At 43.8% G+C, this 19,686-nt stretch overlaps 1 protein-coding gene across 4 annotated transcripts in view; it reads right to left on the bottom strand.

The window, feature by feature from the left end:
- The window catches only part of VPS13D (vacuolar protein sorting 13 homolog D), a 257,070-nt gene that overhangs the window by 83,355 nt on the left and 154,029 nt on the right, over nt 1–19,686 (bottom strand). For all 4 annotated transcript variants that reach the window (XM_043573784.1, XM_043573785.1, XM_043573786.1 and 1 more), the window contains 5 exons: nt 19,189–19,338; nt 18,196–18,292; nt 16,028–16,176; nt 5,158–5,292; nt 3,890–4,057 (listed from right to left, as the gene is read on the bottom strand). In XM_043573784.1, the coding sequence (XP_043429719.1) occupies nt 3,890–4,057; nt 5,158–5,292; nt 16,028–16,176; nt 18,196–18,292; nt 19,189–19,338 (699 nt within the window). The remainder of the gene's footprint in view (nt 1–3,889; nt 4,058–5,157; nt 5,293–16,027; nt 16,177–18,195; nt 18,293–19,188; nt 19,339–19,686) is intronic.

Raw genomic sequence — 19,686 nt, 5'->3', positions numbered from 1 at the left:
TCCTCTCGTGTACACACAAAAGCAAACAAAACATTCCCCCAAAGCAACATGAAAGGTCTGATTTCAACCCACAAAACTTCAAGAAAATGGAGATCTTTAGCCAGACTACATGCAAACAGAATCACAGATGATCTGAGTGGGTATTCAGTTGACAGACCTGGCTTTGGGAGCCACCGTTTCCAACAAGAAATGGTAACGTCAACTTTCTTTGTTTTCTCATCTTAGGTATAATTTTTATAACACAGTCCGCATTCTTGATATCAATATAAACGTACACAGCAATTCCTCTGAGTAGCGGCCTGCGACGCCAACACTGATTAGCTTACTAAACGCAAGGGAAATACACGAAGGACCCCAACCACATGGGGAGCAGGGTTCCCATCCAAGAGGCCTTGGGTCCCGGAAGGCAGTCCCCTTATGCAAGTTTGACGACAATATAAAGCATGATATCCAATAAAATGCACGCTCACTGCCACCTGGGGCTTCATACAGACTTGGGGGTGGGGGCTGCGCTAAGGAGCATCCTGCCCTTTCTGCATAAGTTATATTCTCATGCGGACTTGCAGGCTTCAAAGACCGTTTTCCAGGGGAAGCAGAAGAACGAAGGAACAAATGAGACTTCCACAAATGAGGGAGAATAAAGAAAGGGCCCACCCAGTGCACCTGGGTGGCTCAGTCGGTTAAGTTTCTGACTCCGGCTCAGGTCACGATCTCACGGTTTGTGAGTCTGAGACCTACATCTGGCTCTCTGCTGTCCGTGCAGAGCCCACTTCGGATCCTCTGTCTCCCCCTCTCTCTGCCTCTCTCTCCAAAAACAAACATTAAAAAGAAAAGAAAAGAAAAGAAATAAAAAGGGCCAGCCCCTCTCACCAGGATGTTACACAGATACTCTGGAGAAACCCATACAACGTCTCACCTGTGTGCGGAGGCCACAGGCAAGTTTCCAACTTCTTCATTGTCATGCACGTTAACTACAGAGGGTTCATCCCTGCCAAACTGGCCCAGATGGAGTCTGATTCCCCCACTCTTTGTGCCTGAGACCCTCCTCCTCTGTAGACTGGAACACTTTGGCTTTCATTTCGGGGGCGTTAATGGTTCCCTGGTGGCTAACGTCTAAGCATTTTACGTTAATGCAAATGTAAGAGTCAAAGTGAGGACCCACTTCTCCTGTCCAGTCTATATTTTTCAAAGTTTTCATAACATCCTATCTCATTTTATCCTTACAGTGAGCCTGGGAAGTAGGTAGCTTCGGTTCCAGTTGAGGAAGGCCTCACAATAAACCAAAAGTGCATTTCTTTTTCAAATTAAAGCAGAGCCCAGGGGTACAAAAACAAAGAAAGTAATTATAAAACCAAGGAGGCTTTCTAGGTTAATTAGAATTTCATCAAATTAAATAAAACCTTGTAGCTGGTCATTTACAAGTGAATATTTAAGTGTATCTGTTTATACCACGTTGAGTAGCTAAAAGAACGCAGGGCAATCCACACCACCGGCTTCGTGTCGCGGGGGGGGGGGGGGGCGGGGCAGTGAGGGTCCAAGGTCCCAGTGAGAAACGATTCGTGAGAAACAATTCAAGGCAGAAGTGGGCATGATCATTCAGACTCTAAACCTGAGTCTGTTTCCCAACCATGATTTAGAAAGAAATTGTGGTTTATATACACGACAGAGTACTACGTGGCAATGAGAAAGAATGAAATATGGCCCTTTGTAGCAACGTGGATGGAACTGGAGAGTGTGATGCTAAGTGAAATACGCCATAAAGAGAAAGACAGATACCATATGTTTTCACTCTTATGTGGATCCTAAGAAACTTAACAGAAACCCATGGAGGAGGGGAAGGGGAAAAAAAAAGAGGTTAGAGTGGGAGAGAGCCAAAGCATAAGAGACTCTTAAAAACTGAGAACAAACTGAGGGTTGATGGGGGGTGGGAGGGAGGGGAGGGTGGGCGATGGGCATTGAGGAGGGCACCTTTTGGGATGAGCACTGGGTGTTGTATGGAAACCAATTTGACAATAAATTTCATATATTGAGAAAAAAAAAAAAAAGAAAAGAAAGTCTCTCCTCCAGGGTGCCTGGGTGGCTCAGTCGGTTAGGCACTCTTGATTTCAGCTCAGGTCATGATCTCACAGCGCGTGAGATCGAGCCCCACATCGGGTTCTGCACTGATGGCACAGAGCCTGCTTGGGATTCTCTCTCTCTCTCTCTCTCTCTCTCTCTCTCTCTCTCTCCCTCCCTCCCTCCCTCCCTCCCTCCCTCTCTTTTTCTGCACACCCCCATTCCCTGTTCACCCTCTCTCTCCCTCTCAAAATAAACATTAAAAAAAACAACAACAACAATGTCTCTCCTGCCTCTCTGTCACCCTTGCTATAAAAGTAACAGCACTATCTTGAACCACAAGCCAAACAGAACCTGTTTGTAGAACTACCATACTGGACACTGATCTGAATAAAGAACTATCATCTCTAGAAAAGAGTTTAGAACACAGGAATAAATTCCCAGCTCTCACACTATTACCAAGATCACCATGCAGTACAAAGTGCTGTTCAACTCACTTTCTCATCTGCCCCTCAAGACAGCCTCCTGTGTGGCAACATTAAAGCCTCTTTATGCTAAAGCCAGCTTTATGTCCTCGTGGCCCACAGCACTAGGTGCACCTGCGATTTCACCGCAACACACGTTCTACTGGAAACAAGCTGAGAGGACAGGTGCTTTCTCAGACCTGATTCCTTGAGGAAAAGGTCAGTCTCTAGGAGGACAGTCTGTGGGCTGACACGAAGGGGAGGGAAGCAGAGGCCTTCCACATGTCGTCAAACAGCAGTTCCCCTCCAACTACCTTCCCCTTTCCCACCTTCACACGTAAAATCAGCTCCTGCCAAAAAATAAACTGCGGAATAACAAAACGTCCCCTAAACAAGGAGCCGGTGAACAAGTCAACCAGACAGAAGGATGCAGGAGGATTACACCACTGTGCTTCCTTCTGCTGCTCTGGAAGCCTGTTTTAGTTTGGACTTTATCCTGCAACCTGTGGGAAGTAACTGGTAGATTTTAGGCAGGAGAACTGCACCATCAAATTCTATTTTTGTTCTTAAAAAAATTTTTTTTAACATTTATTTATAAGGTTTTGAGAGACAGAGAGACAGAGTGTGAACGGGGGAGGGGCAGAGAGACAGGGAGACACAGAATCTGAAACGGGCTCCAGGCTCCGAGCTGTCAGCACAGAGCCCGACGCGGGACTCGAACTCACAAACAGTGAGATCATGACCTGAGCCGAAGGTCACTTAAGTGACTGAGCCATCCAGGTACCTCATCAAATCCTATGTTTTAATTTTTAAGTTTATTTATTTTGAGAGAGAGAGAGAGAGAGAGAGAGAGAGAGAGAGAGAGAGAATGAGCACACAAGCAGAGGAGGGGCAGAGAGAGGGGGGAGAAAGAATCCCAGGCAGGCTCCCTGTTGCCAGCACAGAGCCCGACACGGAGCTTGATCTCACGAACTGTGAGATCATGACCTGAGCCAAAACCAAGAAAGAGTCCAACACTTAAGTGACTGAGCAACCCAGGCGCCCCTCAAATCCTAGGCTTTAAAAAGCAAGTTCATTCTGGTGGCACCGTGCAGGCTGCGGTGGAGTCCAGGGGATCAGGCGGCCAGTGCAGTGGCCCAGGGAAGAGACAACCGGAGCCCGGGAAGGCAGTGGTGATGGACAGAAGATGAGATACTGTAGACGGCTCAGCGGACCTGGTGCCCGGTCATCAGAGGGGAGGGGAGGCAGGGGAGGCAGGTAACGAAGCAAAGGCCGTAACTTCTCCCAGCTTATCAGCTATGGCAGGAATCACGGTAACGCAGAGACCCCATGAGGTTAATGACGATGGAATTTCACCTTTAATTCCTTACCTTGGCAGCAGAGTTTGATACGCCATGTGTGACATTTCTGATAAGGCCCCCGACATTTCCATACTTTATCAGTCCAGTAACCCCTTCGGAAACATCATTCAAAAGCCCCATGGGATTGCCGAGAAAGTCCACTGATCCCAGGATCCGAGCTGCCTGGCTGAGGAGTTCCTGTCAAATGGAGCAGAAAGAGAAGATGAAAACCAGCACCTGTTGATACTTGCAGGTAGAATGTCCCAAGCAAAAAGGTTAGAAATCTGTCCTGTCCCCCATTCTCATCAACACCACAATGACCTCTGAATTCTCATCAACTGCAAGTTCCTAGACTTTCATGAACTCCACCTAAGCTCTCCCAACGCATGTATCCCAGAGATTACTTCCAGGACTCAGAAATACGTCTCGAAGCTATTCCAAAGAATAAATAAAAGCTCTCAAACAGGAAAGACTCTTTACAAACATGTGTTAGTATATACATCACATTCTGATGTTTCTACAAATAGGGAACTCGGCAGCAGCAGGGAGAGTTTTAGAAGGAAAATGAGGGAGGAGAGTATATTGGTAGCGCCCCCTATAATCGGCAGGGGGTGGTGCATAAAGAAGGCATGTTTCAGATCTAGCCAGCAACCCTCTGCTTTCTGCCTCCAGGTTCCAGTGATATCTGCTCTGTCACTCTCCTTGCAGTTTAGTGGAAACATCACCAATTAGGAAAGTTGAGGAAGGAAGCCAAGAAGGAAAGGAGGGACACGGGAGGGAGGAGGGAGAAAAGGGAGCAGGAATAGGATTTTAACTTAGACATTAATAAATTTGATATGATCTCGACCTATCTATCGAAGAATCTGGATAATACATACAAAACAGAAAATGTCCAACTTGATAAAAAGAAAAATTGAAGTTCAACGCTAGGGCAGGATCTCACAGGCTCCAAGAACACTGATGTGGTTGTCAAAAGTTGCTCCATGTCCAGTAAATAGAGAGGTCACAGTATTTTGTGTCACCATTAAAGCATCAATTAAACCCTTAAGAGTTGTTACGAATCCAGTGGAAGCCCCCGAGATCAGTTCTCTGAGGGACAAGACCAGCAGCTTGTAAATCAAATACACTGTTTGAGGATTTTCATGATGTGTATGGGCTTCGCGGGCTGTGACCTGACCCCTAACAGCAAATGTTTAACTGGGTTCTCGACAGCAATGTCTTAGTAACCAAAATTCCCAAACAACCAAAACAAACATTCTGCTTGTGCTCCAGCCACTAAGTATTTCTCCAAAGCTCACCTCCTGGAAATGTTTGAGGATATCATTGATGATGAACTCCTTGGTCTCATAGGGATGTACCCGAGTAAATGGATCCAGATTAATCACAGCATCCTCAAACCGAATCAGTGGAAATCCCAACGTGCTTTTTAAGGCCTAGTTAGGGAAGAAAGGAAATGACATACTTTAGCCATTTGATGGCCTTCCAGGGCATGATAATTTTGGATTCTGTGAAAACTACAAGTCATATCAATTTTCCAATGAGAGTCAAGGTTTTGATATTTATAAATAAGGATTCTCCCTGTAATTATAAAAGTAAAATATTAGGACAAAAAATATACATGTCACCCAAAGTAACATATATCACATAGAAATGAACATTCTTAGCTTCATACGGTGGCTTCTTATAGTCACCGTTAAGTTTGTGAGAGTCACTAGGTTGTTATATACAGCTGCAGTTGCTTAATTTTCATTGTTACACAGTATGCCAATATATAAATAAAACACAATTTATTAAACCATTGCTGTTGATGAACAGTTGTGCTGTTTCAAATTTTTGCTATTATGAACAATGCTGCTATGAACATTCATGGGCACGTCTTTGGGAGCACATTTGTATGCATTTTTCTTGAATACATACCTGGGAGTGGAGCTGCTGTGTCACAAAGAATATACACGTTCGACCCTAGTATATACAGCACTGTCAAACAGCTGTCCCCAGCAGCTGAACTGGTTTATACTCCCTTCAGCAGCCTATGAAATTTCCTCTTATTCTACATCCTCACTGACACTTGGTATAGACAGCCTTTTAAAAGACAAATATTCTGGTGGGTGTGTAACGGTATGTCAGTGTGTTTTTATTTTTTGTTTTTTTAGTTTTATATTACTTACTTGAGAGAGACAGACACAGTGTGAGTGAGGGAGGGGCAGAGAGAGGGAGAGAGAGAATCCCAACAAGTCTCCCAGTTACCAGCACGGAGCCCAACGTGGGGCTCGAACTCATGAAACCATGAGGTCATGACCTGAGCCAAAGTCAGACGCTTAACCCACTGAGCCACCCACGCACCCCTCTCAGTGTGGCTTTAATTTCCATTTTCCTGTTGAAGAATGCACCTTTTAACACACATATTGGCCATCTGGATATCCTTTTTTGTGAAGTGCCTACTCAAGTCTTTTGCTCATTTTTGTAGTGGGCTGTCTGTTTTTTTCTTATTGCTTTGTAGGAGTTTTTCTTATACATTCGGTATAGAAGTCCCTGGTGAATAGATGTATTACAGTTTTCTTTTCCCATTCTGTGATTTATTATTCTTTGAAAGGTGTTCTTTGATGATCAGATATTTTTTTTTTTAATTTTTTTTAACGTTTATTTATTTTTGAGACAGAGAGAGACAGAGCACGAACAGGGGAGGGTCAGAGAGAGGGAGACACAGAATCTGAAACAGGCTCCAGGCTCTGAGCTGTCAGCACAGAGCCCAACGCGGGGCTCGAATCACGGACCGCGAAATCATGACCCGAGCCGAAGTCGGCCGCTTAACCGACTGAGCCACCCAGGTGCCCCCAGATATTCTTTTTTAATGAAATCCAATGTACCAATCTTTTCCTTTATGGTAAGGGTTTTCTGTTTCCTCAGTAAGAAATTATTATCTACACCAAGGTCATAAAGATATTCCCTGTGTGTACCTAAAAAAATTTTATTGCTTAACTTTTCACATTTACATCTATAATCTACTTGGACTTGATTTTTGTTATATGGTGTGAAGCAGAAATCAAGATCCATTTTTTCCAGATGGATATCTACTTGCCTAAGTAATATTTACTGAAATGATCACCCTCTCTCCTACTGCAGTACCGTGTAAACTTTGTCACAAGTTGACTAGCCATATTTACGTATCTGTTTCTCAATTCTGTTTCATTTTGTCCTGCCTTCTGCCAATACCACCCTGTCTTAATTACTATACTTTTGTAATGAGTTTTGAAATCTGAGAGTATAAGCTCTCCAACTTTGTTTTTAGGATCATCTTGGTTATTCTTTGCACTTTTCATGTCCAAATAAATTTTAGAATCAGCTTGTCAATCTGCCATAAAAAGTTGTTAAATTTTTCATTAAGATCTTACTGAATCTATAGATCAATTTGAGAAGAAAAGACAGCTTCACAGTATGGAGTCTTCCAGTGTATTAATGTGGTATGTCCCTTTATCTATTTAGTTCACTTTTTCTCTTAATAACATTCCATTGTTTTCCATACAGAGGTCTTGCATATAACCTTTGCTGGATTTACTCCTAGGTATCTGTGATAGATTAAAAATGGCCAGGGGCACCTGGCTGGCTCAGTTGGTAGAGGGTACATAACTCTTGATCTCAGGGTTGTAAGTTCTAGCCCCACACTGGGTATAGAGATTACTTTAAAAATGGCCATATATTCTTTACATCTTGTAACAGTAGCGGAGACGACTTCATCTGCACTGACCTTGTAAGTTGCTTCAGTCAATAAGATGCAGCAGAGGTAACACTGTGTGACCTCTGAGCCCAGGCTTCAAGAGATCTTGGGAGTTTCTGCTCTGCCCTTTTGATACTTCCACCACGTGAAGAAGCTGAGAGACCACGTGGAAGGAGGTTCTGTTGACAGCCAAGACCTAACACATAAGTAAGGTCATCGTATACGACTCCGTCTCAGCTGACTGCCAGATGAGTAACCACAGGTCAGTCCAGCAGAAGCCAGCATTCAACAGAGTCCAGCCCACAGAATTGTGAATAAAATGACTGTTTTAAACCACTAAGTTTTGGGGTGGCTGGTTACACAGCAATAAATAATGATACTGTATTTGATGTTTTCTTAACAATGCTGTAAATTACATCCTTCAAAATTTTCCTTCCCTCTATAACCGTTGCTGACATTGTACACCATCTCCAGTGACCTTCCTAAATTATCCATTCAGTTAACAACTTCCCTGCGCATTCTTTTAGATTTTCTAGGTACGTATTTATGCTCTCTGCAAATAATAAAATTTTCATTTTCCTGTCCAGTTCTTATGCCTTTTACTTCTTCTTTAATCTTTCTAGACTTATTGCACTGGCTACAATCTCCAGTAAGACACTGAAGAGTAGGGATAATGAGCACCTTCCCTGCTTTCAGTATCTCACCATTGAGTATGTTTGCCGTAGCTTTTTTATACATATACTTTATCAGATTCCGGCAGTTCCCTTCTATTTTTTGCTTGCTGAGTTCTTATCATAAATAGATGATGAATTCTGTCAAAAGGCTTTTGTGCGACTATTGAGATAATACTTTTTCTTCTTTTATTTTGTCAATGTGGTAAATTACATGATTTATTTGAAAATGTTAAACCACACTTACATTCCTGGAATAAACCCAATTTAGTTATATTTCTTCTTATTCATTGCTGTATTTGCTTTGTTAATATTTTGTTCGGATTTCTTCCATGTTCATGAAAAAAATTCTAGTCTATAATTTTCCTTTATTATTTATTTTCAAAATATAAATTATAGTTTTCTAGTAAACTTCTCAGACACAGATACAGTTACTCTTTAATACTGTGTGTTTGACAATGCCAACGTCTGGTTTATCTGTGGGTCTGCTTCTAGTGTCTGTTTTTAAAATGAAAACTTTCGGGGCACCTGGGTGGTGCGTCCAGCTTCGGCTCAGGTCATGATCTCACAGTTTGTGAGTTTGAGCCCGGTGTTGGGCTCTGTGCTGACAGCTCAGAGCCTGGAGCCCGTTTCAGATTCTGTGTCTCCCTCTCTCTCTGCCCCTCCCCTGCTTGTGCTCTGTCTCTCTCTCAAAAATAAATAAAATGTAAAAAAAAAAAAAAAAAAAAAAATTAAAATTAAAACTTTCACAGACTTTGCATGAGTCTTTAGTTTCTAGTAGGCGGTTAAAGAGGCTTCATCCAATCAAGATTTGGGCTTTCTCAAGGCTGGGTTTCAGTCTTTGTAACTCTTGGTCTATTTCAGTCTTTCTAAGGCCTGGGATAGTTTCAGGCCAGTTGTCTCAACTGACAACCAATTCTGTTCCTCCTCTTTTACTCTCTCTGGCACCAGAAAACTGCTAAAAGGTCTACTTAGTTTTCCCACCTCTCAACTGTTACTTCTTGCCCGGCTTCTCTCAGACTAGGTTACCTAGAGACTGGCACCTGCCTCAAGACATACAGCAGCTCAGACCGCCAGGGTCTCTATTCTGCCTGTCCCTTCTCTCTAAGATACTAGCACAACAGTTACCAGCTTAGTATCTATCTAGTGTTTGCTATGTCAGTCCCATGAGACCACCAAAAGCCTTACTCAGACTCTCTGCCTTTTGGCAGCTGCTTTCTGCTTGACTTCTCTGCCTTTCAACACATACCAGTTACACATTCGAACTATCTCAAGAGTAAAGGCAGAGTAAATGGTGGGCTCACTTACCAAGTTTCCTTCCTCACATAAATCTTGGACTCTCAAGTCCTAGATATCTTGGTAGCTTTCCGTTACCTTCAAGCAGACTTTTGGGTTTTTTTTTTCTCTATCGAGCTTTTCTTGTAATTCTTGGTTAATCTTGGTTTGCTATAAGCCAGTTAACAATTTCCAGATTTGGTCTATTTTCCAATTACATATTTTTATTTTATTTATTTTTTATTTGAGAGAGAGAGAGAGTGAACAGGGAAAGGAGGGGGGGGGAGAGAGAGAGAGAGAGAGAGAGAGAGAGAGAGAGAGAGAGAGAGAGAATTTCAAGCAGGCTTCATGCCCAGCATGGAGCCTGATGCAGGGCTCAATCCCATGACCCTAGGATCATAACCTGAGCTGAAATCAAGAGTCGGGGGCACTCAACTGAATGAACCACCCAGGTGCCCCACCATACTTTATTGTAACAAGATTGGGAGGAGGGGTTCCTGGGTGGCTCAGTCAGTTAAGCATCCGACTCTTGATTTCGGCTCAGATTGTGATCTCACGGTTCATGACACTGAGCCCCATATCAGGTTCTGTGCTGACAGCATGGAGTCTCCTTGGAATTCTCTCCCTCCCACTCTCTGCTCCTCCCCTGCTCACTCTCCCTTTCTTTCAAAATAAGTAAACATTAAAAAAAAAAAAAACTTTAACAAGATTGATATTGTAAGGATTTTAGAAAGTATGCGAAATACTCTTCTTTGAATGTGAAAACACTTTTTAAAAAAAAATTTTTTTTTTTGAAGGAGAGATAGAGAGAGAGAGAGAGAGACAGAGCATGAGCGGGGGAGGAGCAGAGAGAGAGGGAGACACAGGATCCGAAGCAGCCTCCAGGCTCTGAGCTGTTGCACAGAGACTGATGCGGGGCTCGAACCCACAAACCGTGAGATCATGACCTGGGCCGAAGCCAGACGCTCAACCGACTGAGCCTCCCAGGCGCCCCTGAAAACACTTCTTCATGCTAATAATGTTAGTAACTCTCTGATCCACATTGAATCTTTCCTTATATACAGTGTAAATAATCCATCTGATTTTCTATTTTTCCATATGGCCATCTAGTTGGTCTAACAGCACTTACTAAAACATCTATATATTGCCCCACTAAATTAAATGTCTTTACAGTAAAACCTCATGTGTAATTTAATGGACCTTCTATTTTCTCCTTTATTTTTTTATCTTTTAGCATGTATTTTCAGAGGCTGCCTTAGATTCTTGTGGGACAAGAGCATGTTTAATTGAAATGAAATCATGTAACTGAAGAAAATACAGAAGAAATTGCTTAAAACCATAGAATGGGGAAACTTTTTTGGGACTCCAAACATATGTTCAAAAAGGTCAAAGACTGGTGGATTTGACAACACAAAAATCAAAAGCTTCTATAGGATTAAAAAAGAACCCATATACACATCAAAAGTAAAGCAAAAAGACAAATGAAAAAATGAAGAAAAAACCCTGCAACTTACATCAAAGACAAAACTTACATGAAGAGCTTCTACAATTACAGGTGATTAAAGACCAGTAATAGGATTTAAAAAATGGGCAAAGTGATAAACGGCAGAAAAGATTGGTTCTCAGAGGAAAAGGATGGCCCTTCAACAGAGGGGTCAGAAGTAGAGGAAAAGAAAGCTGTGACGAAGACAAAGAAGCAAACAGAAGATAAGAGGAGAACCAGAAAGGAATGGGGAGGCCCGCGATCCCGAATACGGCAGAGGACCCTACAGACATGAGGTCGGAAAAAAAGTGCCCCCGATCTGGGGCCTCGGGAAGTCACGAGAAACCTCCAACTACATAATGTGAGAACAAAACTTTTTAGAGATTAAGAGCGCTCTTAGGTTAATTCAGCCTAACCCTCTCATTTTTTTAAATAAATAACGCCGGAGAAATGTTAAGTAGATGACCCAAACTCGTGCAGTTAGTTATTAGGAGATTTTCGACTTGCACGTGCTCATTGGCACAAAAGTAACCACCTGGTAGGTGGAAAGCATGAAGATCGGAATGGAGGATTATGTTGTTTCTCTTGAAAAACTTTCTGCTGTTCATTCACGCGTGCTTCACCCATCCACGTGCTGGTGACAGAGAAACTGAGGCCCAGCGGGCTTAACGGCTTTGCTTAGAGCCCCACGATAAATCTGCCGGGAAAGGTGGGGACATCGGTTCGGCAGTTTGTTTTGCCAATACAACCCTGAACGTTACTCTCGTCTCAGAGAAGAGGAAATGAGATCCAAACAAAGGCTTAAGGCAAAAGCTTTTTCACCCCAACTTCCTCATCGTAACCAAATACTGAAGAAGAGGTACCATTCGGAGTAGCAAAGACTTTGAAACCTCCACCAAGTTGTCAAAACCCTCACGAGAGACACCATCCCCTTTCTGAATGGCTAATGTGCTTTGTCTGAACCAAGGAAATATCGGCCCTTTGGTAAAACTCTTTACCTCGTCATTTATGCCTTGGGGCCTCCCACATTGGACAAGGCGGAGAGATGCAGCCTTTGGTACGAATTATCCTGCCACCTTCAGGTTGTTCCGGTCAAAGTGAAAGAGATGAGAGGGAAAGAGCCAAACAGGGCTCTTTCCCGCAGTGACCGACCAATCAAGTACAGTAGTATACAAAGCTGATGCTTATTTACTTAAGGAGCAGACAGTTTCCTGTTATAAAACGGATTCTGGAGAAAGCAACGTGTGCGCAGAAGTTCCCAATAAAACTAGGACACTGTCCATTCCTACCTCCTCCAGACGAAAACCGCTGAAGTCTTCCAGAAACTTTACAGAGTCAAAAGAAGAAATACCTGTCCATATGCCATAAGGTCTCGGATCACAAGCCAGTCCCTGGCCCACGTCCTTCCCTTTCTTAGTTTATCCTGCACTAAACAAAACTGTCTGGAATTCATTCTTTAAAGGTTTATTTATGGTACATAGAGACTGTTTATGTGAAGCAGGGTATTTGCCCATTTCCCTCCCGGGACAGTGTTTAAAACTACAGGGATATTTCCCTCTCTGGCACTTTCTGAAATACAATTAACAATACTGGATCTTTTTTCCTTTTAACAAATCTGGTTTTTATTTAGGGAGGGGAGGAAAAAAGTAAAGGGTCTGAAGTTTCCCAACAAATTATTTCAAGCCTTTGAGAAGACAGTTTTAGGCTTTTTAAATAGTGTCTTTGTTTGAAATTCCCCCTCACCCCCACCCTCTTGCTCTCTGACCATTAAAATGTGGGTTTTCTTCCAAACTAGATTGCTCAATTAAAGCCCTTCTTTTGTAATACCCCAATGCTCTAAATGGGAAACGGACTGCATGCTGGAGGCCACCTCGTGAAACCTTTTAAAGGCTTCTGGCTTCTTTTGATCTTGAAAAAAACCAAAGTACATATAAACTACCTGGCGTTTTCGATATTACTCTGCTACCCTCTAACACACACGCTTGGGAGTATAATGGGGAGGGGGGTGGAAGGGAGGAATGTGTGTGCACTTGTGAAATGGAACTATTATCTCCCCCTTCTCCCATCACGGAGAAAGGAATCCAATCGAGACAGCAGATGGGAAACTGCTCCGAGTCCTTCTCAACAGACACTATATCTGGCAATAATGTACCCTCAGCATAAACCTGAAGAGGCTTCCCCGTGAGATTTCTGACAGCCTCACTCCTGGCCTGGAGTCAAGAGAATCAAGATAATTATTCCTTCAATACCAAAGACATGGTTACCTTTTAGTCAGACTCTTGTGATTCCCATTCTGGGACAGCACTCCGTTCCCTAAGTACATACTTTAAGCAGTACATGTTCATCTCCAAGAGCATATCGCTCTTCCCAAGAGCTACTAATAAGGGGATATTACTCTGTTAGGAAACTCTCTGAATAAATGACATTATTTTATGAGCCCCCGACTCCACCAGGAGAACTCGAGACACAGTAAAACGGTGACTCCCACAGGCTGAGAATTTAACTCTGAGGCCCCAATTCCCTGACACCCTGCCTGAGACACGGATGTGCCCCCATCACGGTGCCCCCCCTCCCCCTGCCCCACACCTCAGGACAGGGCCGCTCCGCTCAGCTTCTTTAACAATCATTTGAAAACGCCTTCCAATGGATCCTCAGAACAGTGCCAAACGAAACATTCAACTTAACCTGTTCCCAGTTCGTCGTGGAGCATACACGCAGGCACGGAGACCATGTGACTGGGGGTCTGGAGCTACTTCAGCTGTAAGAAGCCATATTGCATTTGGCAGTCTGGGGGAAAGTTCTCTGCTGGGAGCAATCTGAAAGGAATAGTTAGGTGTCTGTGTTTCTAAGGAAGATGATTTAAAAAACAAGAAGTCCTTCACTCTCAGGAAATGCTTAACATTGGTTTGTTGGGCGAGTGCCAGGTGCTCTGGGGGAATATACACTTTATCAAACAAACCCATTCCAAAGGGTCACATAAGTCAAGTGGATACTTGGGGATATTAGCAAGATAGTGGTTTTCCCATGGATTTCCCCCCCACTCGCATGCTAATTGTAAGTATCTTCAGTCTCCTGGGAAACATGAAATTAAAGCCAATCAAGCAGACAGGAGAGTCTGCTGGAAAGGGCACACCACGCTGTTCTCGCCACGGCGGCAAACAATCCCCGCGACTCTGGTCCTGCCCAGCACGCTCCCAACGGCTCACGCCCGGCTCGCCGCGGGACTGAAGCAGTCACCCTCGCCCTACCAAGTATGATCTGGCGTCGACCAGACTATACTGTCTCGTTACCTATATGTCTATTTTAGAAGTTGTGTGTTGGCAGACTGCATCACATGAGGCCCACACATGTGTTTTGTTAGGCCCACAAGGTTTTTAAAGAAAACAACTCAAATCAGTTGCCAACATTTCAAAACCAGGAGATTCCACATAAAAATCCAGATTTCCGGCTTCACTTTAAAAATCTGAAGCTCCGGCAACACTGGGTTCACATTACCCTATGACAGCAACGGGCTGGAGCCGAGCCGAGGCTGCCCCCTCAGACGAAGCGGGCACGCCCCGCGTGCAATGGTCCCCACCATACCGCTTCACTCAATACATTGCTGCCACAGTCCCCGTAGGCATCTGAATTTACAACTCCAAGTTGACTCCTTATTTGTTCAGGTCTATAGCTATTCCTACTCAGAAGAGAGACCATCATGTGGCATCTCAAAGGCGGCAGCATGGGGCAGTGGAGATGTCCTCGGCTGGTGGTTAGTGGTGAGATGAGTGCCTTGATAACCGTCTGCAAGGGCAACGAAGGAAAGAGCCAGAAGCAATGGGGTCAAGCTGCAGCGAGGCAGATTTAGACGCAATCTAAGCGAAGACCTAACAACCACCGGGTCCTACTCCTGTTCCCATTACATCTACCTCCACAGGCTGGAGTGGAAGAACGCGCTGAACTCCAACATCCTTGTTCACTGAGCAGGAGGATCGCTGAAGACTCTTACAGCTCTAAAATTCCCTGAGGCCCCAGGTACCCGGGTGGCTCAGTTGGTTAAGCGTCCAACTTCGGTTCAGGTCATGATCTCATGGCTTGTGGGTTCGAGCCCCACACTGGGCTCTGTGCTGACAGCTCAGAGCCAGCAGCCCGCTTCAGATTCTGTGTCTCCCTCTCTCTGCCCCTCCACTGCCCACCTGCCTCCCCCCAATCTCTCTCTCAAAAAAAAAAAAAAAAAACACTAAAAAATTTTTTTGTTTAATTTTCTCAGGCCTTACGTTCTGGAGGGGCATCTAGATAGCATATTGCATAGTACAGCACAGTACAAACTTTACAGTCGCATAGACTTGGATTTAAATCCCATCCCCATCCCTCAAAGTAGATCATATTGCAGCAAACAAAGATGAAATTCGGGGTCTCTCTGTCAAATGCGTATCAGGATGATCTGCAGGAGTGTCACATTCAGATATGGTGGTAGGCAAGGCCACATCTCAGTGGTATGCAGTTGAGTGTGTTCCTTGAAGGTGGTAGACGTTTCTAGTATCAACCCTTCACAAAGAGGTGCAGACTCAGGAGGAGAGAACTAGGAGGGCAGGCAGGCAGGGCTCTGGCACAAAAGGAAGATACTATCTTGGTTGCGGCTTTTCTCCTGAATCTGGGAGTGGCCCTAGGAAAGTAGGTTCTTAGTTCATTGAGGTAACGCCAAGAGCTAAACAGATGGCAGATGGGTTTTATGTCATTCTCTGTTCACTCACATTACTCCTCAATCTTTAGCAAAGGCATACTTAAACATAAAAAAAACAAGCCGCATATACGTATACATACTATACATACGTATATACACACACATACGTATATACAGTATACATACGTATATACTTACATATACATACCTATACATACATACACACGTCAAGCCTTCAGAACGGGAAACCTGGAAAAATATCTGCTACAAATGATGATACTGGACAGAAAAGGCCAACAGTAAACACATTCATTCTTTTCCAGGGAAAGTCATTTTATAACTTACCCAGGTATCAGCTCACCTTAAGATCCAATGGAAGCTTGTTGGAGGTGAACACACTCAGCTTGATCTGGGGAATGCTGATTTTGAGATTTTCAAAGTAATATCGAATTGGTGTTCCACCTTGCTCAGCAGTCTTTTCATGGAGGTTTTCATCATACTTTTCCACCTCTGGTACAAAGTAAAATGGTGAATTAAAACAAAAAACAAAACAAAACAAAACAAAACAAAACCGAACCTCCTGAAGTCTCATAATTCCAATGTTTGTGTTCGTGTTGAAAAAAATTCACAGAAAAATGTAAATATCTATTTCTGTAAACTTAGTTTTTCAGGGTTTGGTGATGTGTACAGTATCCTGATGTGCAGATCTGTTTCATGTTGTTTACCGAAAAAGTACAATAGCCTAACCTTTTGATTTGCGACGCTGTGCCATCTGGCAGATGTCATCTTTGGAAAAAACTAATGCAGGTGGGGAAGCCAAAGGCCACGGGCGTGTTTGTTGGCAATGAGTTTTCTAGAAACTGTGTTGCTGTTGTTATTATTATGATTATTATAAACGACCCAGGTTATCAGAACTTATTTTGTATTTGGAGTGTAGTTTAACTGAATCATAATGAACAACATGACCAATTAAATAATGCAGCTGAATGAAACAGAGTGCCTTAAAAGAGAAACAGGCTGCAGGCTCTAAAGAAGTGACATCATGGCAGTAAGCAAGCACCTTCTCTCCCAAATGGTGGACATTTGTTAAAGTAGCGGAGTCGAGGCAGATTTTTTTTTTACTTCTCATGAAGTAAAAAGGATTAACATGGGCTCGCACACAGTAATGGGCTCGGTTATTTTCTCCTGTACCCACGCCCATCCGGCCAGCTTATTTTCACTTGGCTTCACGTGCCTTAGAAATAAAACCAAGGAGATTGTACAAAGCTGCCTATCAAACAAATTTATACCATCAGCTATCATAGTTCTATTTACAGAAAGAAAGGAAATAGGTTTTAGAAAATGATACTGCGACAGACACCTGCTTATCTGTATTCAGGGAACAGAAATAGTTATAGAAAGTGGAGACGCCCCAGTGAAAGACAGGCCAGGATTTTACAAAAGTCTAAATCATTTCTACAATGTTTGGTGAGAAATTTACTCAGAGAAACCTACGAGAACACCATGTCCAATAGAATTTAAAGTAAAACTTCCCAGGAAGGTGCCAAAAGAGAATGGCTACGTGGCAGGCAGGCCCTCGAGTGGCTGTCCAAATGTAAACAGATATTGGCGTTCCAATCCAAAGTGGAAAACACAGTTTTCAACAGATAGGATCTTCCTCTTGATCCCAATTACACTTAAAATGTAAATTCTAAGTCTGGGTTAAAGAGCAAAAATATTTGTCTGGCACTGTTTGTATGTGTGTACATATGTACACATGTCCCCAGTGATTTTTGTCTCTAGCCAATGTGGGCACATAAACATAAGTCTATCTTATAATTTCTTCAGGCTCGATATTTGGTTTAGTCTTCAAAAGACTAAGCATTACTGACTTCTTCCTAAGCTCTATGTACAGTCTTACAAAGGCCATGAGGAGGTATCTAAAATAAAGAGACAAAAGCAAAATGATTTCTATAGCAACTGCTAGAAAAATTTAGGTTTTCAATAGCTTATCTTACTCCCCTCTCCACAGAAGAGTCCAGTAACTAGAAAGCCTGGTAATGACATTAAGGCATAAGGGTATGATTGTAAAAAGGTAAGAAGTTAAGGCTAGCCAATTTTTTTTCCCTCATCTAAACCAAAGGAACTGCCGAAGGGATTTCTGATTCTTGGCCCTGAGTCTGTTTAATAAACAAAGGTTAGGAAACAAAGTGGTTTGCTAAATGACTAACATCATTTCTGTTATCCTAGAGAAGATGAGTCAAAAAAACACACTACAAAGAGGAAAAGTGTGCTGTTTCCCAAAGGCTTACCCCCGGGTACTCCGGGATACCTCTGAGAAGCTTCCTTCGTGCCCATGTCAGCCCTGCAGTCAACAAGCCGTACTCGGAAAGAAAACCACTGAGACACAAGCCTTGGCTTCCGGGCTCAGGTTGTGAGGCGCGAAGGGAGCTTGTCGGGCACCCAGAGGCCACCCGTTTTCATAAGCAGACTAAGAAATGCCATTCTTCGGTCAACTCCCAGACACACACCTAGAGCATTCAACGGTACCTGATTCTGCTTGATCATAGCCAAAAAAACTCAGCAGCTTGAGAAGCAGTTTCTCCTCAATTTGCACTGTGAATCTCTGAGCCGTGATCATCAGATGCTAGAGATAAAGAAATTCTGATTAAAAGTGTAAACGCCAGAAGGAACTCTTACCTGTGCCAGTAAGAAGGCCCCAAATGACAATGGTATGGTTTCTTCACCCATGGGATTATATAATCACGTTGCCAAATGATCCCTGGCTCATCTCTCTCTCTATACTGTTACAGTTAGCCAAAAATCCCAGATGTTTAATAGACAATTCACCACCCTGTTGTTTGGTTTCTGGGGCATCCGTGTCTCCTCTGTCGGGATCACACCTGCAGGTGCACTGCCACGGACAGCGTTACGGCACTGAGTTTCCGCGGACAGTAGTTACTTTAAGGAGCAGTAGGAAATGAGGGCCGCATACAGGCTTGGCCCCCACTGGCACTGGTGACAAAGGACCAGAAATATGGGAAGCAACCTCTTAGCTCCCACTTTTCCAGAATCTGTTGCTGTAACAGCTAGCTTGTACATGGAAACTTATTTACGAAAGAAAGTGACCTGCTTTTATTAAACAGTGTGGCAGCTTACCCAAGAGCACATCAGTCCTGAGGGCAGACCCCTCCTACCACTCCTTTTCTAATTACTCTCTTTTAAGAACACATCTGGATCATGCCTGGTCCTGACCAATCTGGAAGATGCTATGCTTTCCCACAGACTTCACTTCGATGAATACAGACTCTGGCCTATATGCCTATATGGATTCGGCACAATCACGCACAAGGTCATCGAAATCACAGTTGTGAGAAGAGTTGCTGTAAATTCCTCGACACCGTGGGGTAAGTCACTCGTGCCTCAACCCCACAGGACTACTCCCAGCCACACCCCTCACTGCTGCTCGGAGACCCGGCTGAGAGAGAACAAATCGCCCCCCTGCCACTGTGCCAGGCCCGCCAGCCTCTCCCACCCACCTACCTTGTAGATGTTGGTCAGCGCGCTCTTACTGGGGAACTTCACCGCATTCACTTGCACGGCAGGGCCGGTCTCAACGACCTCATTCTCGTTGCTCAGGGGAGTCACATAGAGCATGAAGGGCTGAGTGGTACCAATGAGCTGATTGTCCACCTAACGCACGAAAAGGCAGCGAATCAAAACGAGAACACACAATGGCTGAGTTCTCAGTTTTTACCTTTAAGTGGGGTCTCGTCACGTGTAGGATACTCAGAAAGTACCCTTCCCATGTTACTGTGTGTGTCAACGGCAGCTGGAAAAATATACCTGCACTGACGGCCAGCACTGATTGCAGCAGGAATGACAACAGAAGCTACCCTTTATTTGGGCACCAAGCTAGTCTCCTTGAACGCATGGGACCTTGTACCACCGAGTCATGGGACACCGGTGGTGTCAGAGTTACTAGAGTCTGGGCTCTACTCTGCAATCCTCACCACAACCTCCTGAGGACTATCCCTGTCC

The sequence above is a fragment of the Prionailurus bengalensis genome, chromosome C1 (genome assembly GCF_016509475.1).
Source record: "Prionailurus bengalensis isolate Pbe53 chromosome C1, Fcat_Pben_1.1_paternal_pri, whole genome shotgun sequence".
Classification (NCBI taxonomy): Eukaryota; Metazoa; Chordata; class Mammalia; order Carnivora; family Felidae; genus Prionailurus; species Prionailurus bengalensis.
This window is presented reverse-complemented; position numbering and strand designations above follow the sequence as displayed.